This window comes from Bubalus kerabau, chromosome 4, assembly GCF_029407905.1.
Source record: "Bubalus kerabau isolate K-KA32 ecotype Philippines breed swamp buffalo chromosome 4, PCC_UOA_SB_1v2, whole genome shotgun sequence".
NCBI classification, from domain to species: domain Eukaryota; kingdom Metazoa; phylum Chordata; class Mammalia; order Artiodactyla; family Bovidae; genus Bubalus; species Bubalus kerabau.
In genome coordinates, this window is record NC_073627.1 from 15,811,326 (window position 1) to 15,821,508 (window position 10,183).

The window sequence follows — 10,183 nt, forward strand, 5'->3', positions numbered from 1 at the left end:
CCGGGAGCCCTCCAGCCCTCTGGAAACTGAGAACCTACCCTGGAAAGATTCATGAGGAACACTGCTCTCTGATGAAGCTTTTTATTACTTTATTTTAAAAAAAGTTTTAAACTAGTACTTCTCCTGAAAGGTTCCTGGCTTCCCATGTCAGTTGCCTCCTGGAATCCCTTGAGATTTGTACCCCTGGTTGTTGGCTTTTTCTGTGACCTTCAGGAGCTGGGGCGGGAGTGGGGGTATGTAATTTCACAAGGAAGAAGTCTGGAGCCAAAACTAACTTGGAGATGACTAAGCCATAAAGTACAATTTTTTTGAACTCAGCCAGTGTTAGAGGACTTACCTGAACAACCCCGTCATCCATGATGTGGTCATGTCACTAACATGAGCTGTCCCGTCACCCATGCAATCTTCATTCTTTCCACTCACCTCCCGTTGGCTGCTCTGCACTGTTGACGAGATCACTGCATTTTGTGTGGACCGCATCACACACTGACCGCCTGTCTTTCTGACGCATGCGCAGAATCCAACCCTCCTGGCGCAAGTCCGCGGCCGTTCTGCCCGGGACTGGGCGCTGAAGGGTCTCCGGGGGGACCAGGCCCATCCGAGGATTCTGGGATTAGGCCTCTTCTGTCTGGGTGAGGGGGCGGGGAGTGCTACCACCATAGCCATGGTGGCGGTGGAGTGCGTGCTCTTCCTAAGCAGAGCCTGCGCTGGGCGGGCAGCCTGGTGACTCTACCCTGATCAGTTGCAGGCCCAGGGCCTTCTGTCTGGCCGACAGCGACGAGGAGTCCTCCAGTGCTGGCTCCTCCGACGAAGACGATGCACCAGAGCCCAGCGCCGGAGACAAACCGCTCCTCCCAGGGGCTGAGGGGTGAGTGGATCCAGCTTCTGGGGTCTCCCGGGGGGTCAGGGCCGCAAGTTGGGCGTAAGCTTTGCATCGCCTTTTCCCTCTTTGATCTTCCTCCTTCACTTTGAGTGAATGGTTTTTGCATTAATAATTCAAAGCCAGTGGCTTCAAATTCCAGACCCCAAATCAAAAACACCCAAATAATTTCCCCTTATTAAGAGTTCAGACCAAAATGGTTTTCTCAGGCCATTGGAGTAAAGAATACGAGAATGGAAGGGATGTTTAACACGAGGACCATAAATTGCGCAACACCTCCCCCTAGTGTCGGTGGGTAGCATTACTTCCCTTCTTACGGGTCACGTGCCTCCAGTGATCTTCTGTTAATAGTTCCTACAAAGTTGAGACATTCTAATGATTTCTTTGGTAAATTTTGGAAACGTGGATCACTTAGATGACCTTTTGGATCATGAACTTCATTTGGGGGGTCCCTTTTGCCTGGTACTTGGACTGTGGAATGATCCAAGTGCTTAGGCTGCCTCTCTGTAAGGATCTTTTAATTATTTACAGTGAGCAAAGAAACTGAAATGATAAACCAAGTGATTCAGAAGCATTTTTAAGAAAACATCAACCTGTTCTGTTTGAAATCCTACAGAAGATAAAAAGAATCTAGATGTTTGAGGAGTTGGCTGTAGAGTTTGTGTGCACTATTTAACTCCCCACCTGATCTTTAGAGTAATGGCTTTTTTCTACACACATACATATACTATTCCTGAACTCCAGATCTGCGGGGGATTTTAAGAAACAAATATCCTCTCTTCTTAGGGCAGTCATAGGTAGATGTGGCCTGATACCGACGCTTACTTTCCTGGCCTGCTGGTACATCACCTTGATGTAGCTGTTCTCTTTAGATGCTCCTAAAACTCTGACAAGTAATTGCTGCTCAAAGTTAGTGTGACACTATCTGAAAGGCAGATGTTTTACTGTGTTCTGTGGCCCTCTTAATGCAGCCTGATGTCTTATTTGCTATATAGAGACAATGAGATTTTTTTCTAAGAGGGCACGAGATTTGTATTCAGTATTTGAAGGTTATTAAGGAGAACAGGTGAGATGCATTCCCTGCCTGCACTGTGGGAACTTGGCCTGACTCTCCATCATCAAGACGGCTCCATCTGATGTCTACACCTTATCTGAACTAGTAGTTCTCACCCAGGGGTTATTTTGTTCCCCCTACGGGACATTTATCAATGTCCAGAGACACTTTATTGTCTTAACTGCTGGGAGATGATGTGCTGTTGACATCAGGGCGGCCAAGGTCAAGGATGCCGCTAAACATTTCGTACGGAGGAGCGTCCACAGCAAAGAATTGCCCAGTCAACAGTGTCAGTGGTGCTGCTGTTGAGAAACTCTGGTCTAAAATCAGGTGAACAGAGAGCCAAGTTTCTGTTTATGAAGGAACAAAGTCAACACTAACACTTGCCTGTCTCTTATTTAAAGGTATGTTGGAGGTCATCGAACAAGCAAGATCATGAGGTTTGTTGATAAAATTACCAAGTCAAAATATTTCCAAAAAGCAACAGAGACAGAATTCATTAAAAAGAAGATTGAAGAAGTGTCCAATACACCCCTACTGCTAACTGTAGAAGTACAAGAATGTAGAGGAACCTTGGCAGTGAACATTCCACCTCCTGCAACTGATCGAATATGGTACGTATGTAGAAGGCCCCTCAGGGTCAGCCACTGATACCCTTTGAGCATGATCATAAAAGTCATAGTCTGCTGGCCCTTGACATTATGGAAAGTACCTTCTTCCTGGGAAGAAGTACTTTCAAACGTTTTTCTTGGGACCTTAAAGTTAGTTGTAAATCTGATTCTACTTTTCTTCTGTGAGTGGTTAATTCACATATAAAGATATACCTTCAGGGCTTCCCAGGTGGTACAGTGTAAAGGATCTGCCTGCCACTGTAGGAGACACAGGAGACCAGTGTTTGATCCCTGGGTTGGGAACATCCCCTGGAGGAGGAAATGACAACCCACTCCAGTATTCTTGCCTGGAGAATTCCATGGACAGGGGAGCCTGGAGAGTTACATCCATGGTGTCACAAAGAGTCGGACACAACGGAGCAACTGAAGCACGCACATGTGTTATTATGCCATGAAATAATAATTCAGATTTTTTTTAAATGGTGAGAAATACCTATCTTCGACATGTCCCTGGTGGTCTGGTAGTTAAGACCCTGGGCTTCCACTACAGGGGGCATGGATTCAATCCCTGGTTGGAGAACTGAGATCCCATATGCTGTGCGGTGTAATCAAAAATTAAACAAAAAAATACTCATCTTCACACTTAGGAAGAGTTAAGGTCAACTGGTGAAGTTTGTGGGATGAGCTGTTTCTCGGTCTTCCTCCTCTCTCAAGTCAACCCTTTCCACCAGGAAGAAGAGCTGCGATTTGTAGAACGCTTATTCTCTGCCGGGCCAGTCCTCACAGCGTCCTGTGGAGACAAGGCTACCATTATGCCCCACTTTACAGATGGGGATCACACATCCAGCAGAGTCCTGGGCGGTGAGGGAAGACCTGCCCAGGTCAGACCTGCACGTTGAGGAGGCAGGATGTGTGCTTGGTAACTCTGGTAGATTGTGAAAGTCCCTCAGTCATGTCTGACTCTTTGTGACCCTGGAATTCTCCAGGCCAGAATAGTGGAGTGGGTAGCCTTTCCTTTCTCCTGGGGATCTTCCCAACCCAGGAATCAAACCCAGGTTTCCTGCATTGTGGGTGGATTCTTTACCAGCTGAGCCACCAGGGAAGCCCAAGAATACTGGAGTGGGTAGCCCGTCCCTTCTCTAGCAGATCTTCCTGACCCAGAAATCGAACCATGGTTTCCTGCATTGCGGGTGGATTCTTTACCAGCTGAGCCAGCAGGGAAGCCCAAGAATACTGGAGTGGGTAGCCCGTCCCTTCTCTAGCAGATCCTCCTGACCCAGAAATCGAACCATGGTCTCCTGCGTTATAGGTGGATTCTCTCCCAGCTGAGCAACTGAGAAGGGTGACCCAAAGAGTTGTCATTTGAATGAACCAGTGGGTTTTAACCCTACCTGCCTGTCACAGTCACCTGGGGACTTGTTAAAGCTGTGCCGAGCCCGGCCCCCAGGATTCTGGGATTGGGAGACTAAGCCAGGACTGAGAATCACTGAAAAAAATTATTCATGATCCCAGCAAAAGAAAATCACTATTTCTAAATCTCAATTTTAAGTTGGCAAGTAAGACCTATAAATATGCATAAGGGTATATAGTGATTACATAAAAGACCGCCTTGTACCAGAAGCTACACTCATATGAAAAAGATTGTTGTTGTTGTTTAGTCGTTAAGTCATGTTTGACTCTTTTGCAGGCCCATGGCCTGCAGCCCACCAGGCTCCTCTGTCCATGGGATTTCACAGACAAAAATACTGGAGTGGATTACCGTTTCCTTCTCCAAGGGTTCTTCCCAGCCCAGGGATTGAACCTGAGTCTCCTGCATTGGCAGGCAGATTATTTAACGCTGAGCCACCAGGGATGCTGCTGCTGCTAAGTCACTTCAGTCGTGTCCAACTCCTAGCGACCCCATGGACTGCAGCCTACCAGGCTCCTCTGTCCATGGGATTTTCCAGGCAGGAGTACTGGAGTGCGGTGCCATTGCCTTCTCCGGAGCCACCAGGGCAGTCCCTATGAAAAAGATACCTCTGTTCTCTCATCACATGAAACCAGCATGCTGCTGCACATCCTTGGTGTTCAGAAGGACTTGTAAAAATGATTACAAAAGGGTTGTTTAATTGGCTGATCATTTAATGATGATATTGGTGTTTTCCTAGTAAAAACTTTAAAATACTATTTCAGATTTTATTTTTAAAAAGTAATATTTTCACTGGAAGAACATGAAAACAACAACAAAAACTAAGAACCTATAACTTTAGCATCCAAAAATAACCAGATACTACCTTACTGTGCAGCTTAATAAAAAAAATTTTTTTTAATAGTAAGAGTTGATACATATCTTCTTTTTACTCCCAAGCTTTGACTTAGGAGTTACAAACACCACTGCTCAATGGTAATTAAAATTAGAGGCCTCTAGCCTAGTAGCTCCGGAGAAGCAATGGCACCCCACTCCAGTACTCTTGCCTGGAAAATCCCATGGACGGAGGAGCTGGTAGGCTGCAGTCCATGGGGTCGCTGAGGGTCGGACACGACTGAGCGACTTCACTTTCACTTTTCACTTTCATTCATTGGAGAAGGAAATGGCAACCCACTCCAGTGTTCTTGCCTGGAGAATCCCAGGGACGGGGGAGCCTGGTGGGCTGCTGTCTATGGGGTCGCGTAGAGTCAGACACGACTGGGGCGACTTAGCAGCAGCAGCAGCAATGCAGGAGACGTAAAAGATGCCAGTTCAAGCCCTGGGTCGTGAAGATTCCCTGGAGGGGGAAATGGCAACCCACTCCAGTATTCTTGCCTGGACAATCCCATGGACACAGGAGCCTGGCGGGCGATAGTCCATGGGGTCGCAAAGAACTGGACATGACTGAAGCGACTGCGCATGCACAGCCTAGTGCTGCTCAGTGCATGCTCGAGTGCTGAACTATTTGTTATTAATCCACAAAGATAACTATACATATTCAGAGTGTTTAGAATATTTATAGCAACTTGCCATTTTTATCTTATGGGCAGACCTTGTCTGACTATGCTTTGCTTTCTTGCACTTGCCCATACTGCATTTTTTACAGATTAAAAGTTTGTGGCAACCCTGTGTTGTCAGGTGATAGTTATCATTTTTTTTTAAGCAATGAAGTACTTTTTGATTGAGGTGTATACCTTGTTTTGCACACCTAGTAGACTACAACATAGTGAAAAGACAATTTTTATACGCACTGGGAAACCAAAAATTCACGTGACTCTATTACAATGTTAGCTTTGGTGTGGCAGTCTGAAACTGAGCCTGCATATCTCCAGGGTGTACCTGGATGTTTTAAAACGTTGGTCCATAATGGATCAAAGTTTTTAGTTTGAGAGCACATAGTCTCTTGACTGGATGCCTTACCAACAGTCCCGAGTGCCAGTCGGCTCCACTGAGAAGCCGTAATAATCACAGTGTGGAGTGAAAAAGCAGGTCACAGAAGGCTCTCTGTTTATGCATGTTAGGGGTGTGGGGGAAATCAATCGTGTTTCTCTCAGTGGTCCTATCTTGGTTATAGATCCAGAGAGAGACAGTGTTATTTCCTGCTTTATACACTTTTATATTTGGGGTTTTGTAACAGATGTATCGTACTCTCATAAAAATAGAAACAAAAAATATCCTCGCCATTTTAGGAAAAACAAAAACCAGAAACAATGCCCAGGTCATGGACTTTTCCAGTGGTGTTTCCTGGCTGTCTTAGTTTGTCCCCAGTCATCACAGCCCTGGGTCCAGGGAATTCACAATTCATACCTGCTGCAGTGAAGTATTTTTTTTTAGAAGGGATTTTTCAGAAGAAGAAAACATTTTCAAGTACTGATAAAGCCTTGTGTAGATGAGGAATGTTTACTCTGGGTACCATCCACTTCTTTTCTTTGCTTCTAAATGTGGTTATTTGTCTTCTTTTAAAAGGTATGGATTCCGGAAGCCACCATATATTGAGCTGAAAGCTCGGCCAAAACTTGGAGAGAGAGAAGTGACTTTAGTTCATGTGACAGACTGGATAGAGAAGAAACTGGAACAAGAATTTCAGGTACACCTGCTGGGTCATCTGGTATTTCATGCTGAGTCTAAAAGCTCTGGGCAGAACAGAGGTCCAGGATCCTCCTTGGAAAATCTGATAATAGCTGTGAACCCTCATCTGGGGAAAGGACACATGTGACCAAAGAGGCATAAAATTTCAGGTTTAGTTTTAGAAACCCTGAAACTCATCCACATCCTGTTACATAGTCTTCAGAGGAAACTCAAAACGCTGGGGTCAAAGAGCAAAATGACTGTCATGTCCCAGTAGGCCTGGCGAGGGTTAAGTCGTCCATCTGCTGGGACCATCTTTGGACTTTTCCCCTAGGTGGGGCCTGGAGTTGGTCCATGAGTAGCACCTGGCCCGTGGTCAGGGAAGCCATTCCTGCTCTGGTATGGTACCCACCTTGCTCAGTTTGTGTGTTTCTACAAACATTCTACGTGCAGCTACCACCTGCCTTGGGAGTTCAAAGATGAATCAGGCCTCTCCCTACCCTGTGAATCTTTGAGGGTAGGCCTGGAGTTGACTCAGCCAGAGCTCATTCTCCAAGCCTGTCTCTGCATTCTTCCACCACAGGAAATAGCAGTGTGGACAAGGCCTTGCAATGAGCTATTTCTATTAAATTTTTATCAGGTTTTTGAGGCATAGTTGACTTTTAAGGTGTTATGGATTAACAGACTATTTTATAATGAATTTCACTTTCTGAAGAAGACCCATATTATGTTTGCAGTAGTACCTTTTAAGTCATTGCCTTTAAAATTATACTTTTTATTATCTAAAAACTATATTATTTAAAAGCTGTAGCTGTAAATATAACAACCAGTTTATGGAAAGCTTCATTTTATCTCCAAAAGAAAAAGCACTTTGAACCTAGTGAGGGGAAAAACAACCTCATGCCTTGGTTCTTTTCCTTTTTCCTACGTGAGGAATTTGGGTGGGTCATCTTTTTTAAGAGTGTTGGGGTAGAATGGTCACCCCTTCTAGGGGGCAGACTTTGGTGCATGGTATTTTCAAGGCAAGTTGGGAAGTTGAAGGGTAACTGTTTGCATTCTCCCAAGGCCACATGCTTTTGTTTTTGCTTTTGGAAGCATTGCTGAAGTTGAATACATTGCCAGAATTCACTTACATAAAATTAGTTTATAAATAGGCAAAGCACCATTACTGTCAATCACTGATTATCCTTTGGGTGTTCATGATAGTAGAATTTCTTTTCTATGCAGCTTTAACTGGTTCTGGTTTGGGGAAAAAAAAAGAGCTTACTTTTTTGTTGCTAGGATTTTAAGTGCTAGGATAAAATATACTTAGAACAAGTGTTCTGGATATAGTAATTTGGAATCCTGTGAGCAGCTTATGCCAAGTCTCTTAATGTTATTTATCAACTCATGAGTAATTTTATTATATGTACGTGAACTCAAAGGCTGCTTCTGCCCCACAGCCTATTGGGTTCTCATATTCACACACTGGTGTTGATCCCTCAAGGCTTTCTGAATATTATAGAGGAATTAGTTTGGAATGTGTAAGAAAAGTTGTTTCATATGTATTTTAAAAACTTGTCTAAAGCCTAAAATTCTTATCAGAACACAATAGGGCAACTCCCAGAGAACAGAGCCTTGTTCCATGTCTGTTCCTTCTTTCTGCAGAAAGTTTTTGTCATGCCAAACATGGATGATGTTTATATCCCCATCATGCACTCGGCCATGGATCCTCGCTCCACGTCCAGCCTCCTGAAAGACCCACCTGTGGAGGCCGCTGATCAGCTGTGATGGGTGCAGTCCTGGTGTTCCCAGTAGTGGGAGATAAGCTCAGTGTGGGGTTCTCGGCTGCCATCTGGGCTGCAGCGCTGGCCTTCCCTTGTGCCACCGCTCTGCCCTCTGCCTGCCGGTGCCGGTCCCACCCTGAGGCGTCCTGAGACTGGGGTCCAGATTGCCTGCTGCAAAGCTTTGCCTCAGCAAAGGAAAACTGGAAGGATCATCCCGGTGGATCCAGAGGTTACTGGTGACTCCCACCCTGGCTTTTCTAAGTCTACCAGGTTTTGTTGTACCACAAGAGCACATTAAGAGCGAAGCTGCACAGCTGGAAGGCTTCCCTTTGCCTCCTCGATGCCTCCAGGGTTTTTGCTCAGCCAGCCAGCGCAGTGGAATGTTTTCTCACTTCCCCAGTTTTTGTGTGGCAGCCCCAGAGAACATCAGTGTGGTTCCATGTGTGGAGGGTGGGGAGTGGAATTTTGTGAACTGTGTCTTTGGTGATAAAGAGATGTGCATAGCAACTTACTCTTATTGTGTTTTGGAAGCAAGTAGCCATAGAACATACAACTCTTAACACACTACCAGCTGGGGCGAGAATGGTGGGATTTATGTGTACATTAGGCAAAGCCATGAGATCAAACCATCCCATGCCTTCTACCAACAAGGTACAATCACCTGGTTTCTAACTGATCCCGTTTTCCTGAGACCTGAGCATATGTGAAAATGTCAAACACTGCACAAGACTGGATTGGAGTGCGGCCAGGGAGCCAGAGCCACCGTCCATCCACCTGGCGCTTCCTCTGTGCTCTGGGAAGCTTTAAATAGGCATAAATGCCTTGTTAACCTAATTGGCTAGGGATGTTTTGTGGGCAGTTTCCTTTTCTGATGGCCAAAACAGGACTGCTCTCTTCATCTTGAGTCAAGACCAAAAGTTCGCTCAACATCAAACACTACAGATCTCAAAATTAACGTGACATTAAACATTGCCAACTGTATTTTGTGCACTTGTGTCAGAATGTTTAGTTTACAGGTTTCAGGGCTCTCTCAACTGTATAATTTGCTTTGAGAAGTACACTCAAAATACAAATTTTTAATTGTTTAAAGCTGCATTCAACATCAGACTTACCTTGGGTGACTTTTGACAACTACATCTGTGGACAAAGCTAATAGTGTTTTTTTTAAACAGCAGCAGCACCTTGCCTGAACATGACTTTAAAGAAATTAATATATTGAAAGAATATATTTGAACCCTTATTTGATTACTTTAATTGCACCATTAAAACATTTGACTTAAATTATTGGACCATTCCAGTTGGTGTGCTGTTCTCATTGTGTAGGCCAATTTGCCTGTCAGTCCGCATGTCTTCTTCACTGGTCTTATAATTTTTGTGCAATAATTTAAGGCAAAGGACTAGATGCACTATTGTGTAAAGAGATTACACGACTGTACCTTATTGCACTTAATCAAATAGTATGTGGGGGATTTACAATCGCTTGCATTGTTTCACAAATAAATATCTCATGTCAAATACTAGATAAGCATCCAAGTTATTTCTACTTAATCCTGTTTAGGTAACGAACAGAATAAACTATGGCACAGAATCTGAGCCGTCAGCTGCCAGTGGCAGCTTCAGTTTCTTGAGTGATCACTGGACTTGTTCTGTTGAGGATCCAACATAGACCACACCTTGGTACGCGCTATGTCCTTTGGTCGTGTCCGACTCTGCAACCCTATGGACTGCAGCCTGCCAGGCTCCTCTGTCCATGGAATTCTCCAGGGTGGAATACTGGAGTGGGTTGCCATGCCTTCTTCCTCCAGGGGATCTTGCTGATCCAGGGATCGATCCTGCACCTTTGATCTCCTTCACTGG

At 44.9% G+C, this 10,183-nt stretch overlaps 1 protein-coding gene across 4 annotated transcripts in view; it reads left to right on the top strand.

Annotated features, from left to right (window-relative positions):
• The window catches only part of TEX2 (testis expressed 2), a 120,441-nt gene extending 110,590 nt beyond the window's left edge, over window positions 1–9,851 (top strand). For 3 of the 4 annotated variants that reach the window (XM_055575511.1, XM_055575512.1, XM_055575513.1), the window contains 4 exons: window positions 743–868; window positions 2,339–2,548; window positions 6,459–6,579; window positions 8,208–9,851. In XM_055575511.1, the coding sequence (XP_055431486.1) occupies window positions 743–868; window positions 2,339–2,548; window positions 6,459–6,579; window positions 8,208–8,330 (580 nt within the window). In that variant the 3' untranslated portion in view covers window positions 8,331–9,851. The remainder of the gene's footprint in view (window positions 1–742; window positions 869–2,338; window positions 2,549–6,458; window positions 6,580–8,207) is intronic. The other variant, XM_055575514.1, reaches the window with a different exon arrangement.
• Window positions 9,852–10,183: the final 332 nt, after the last annotated feature.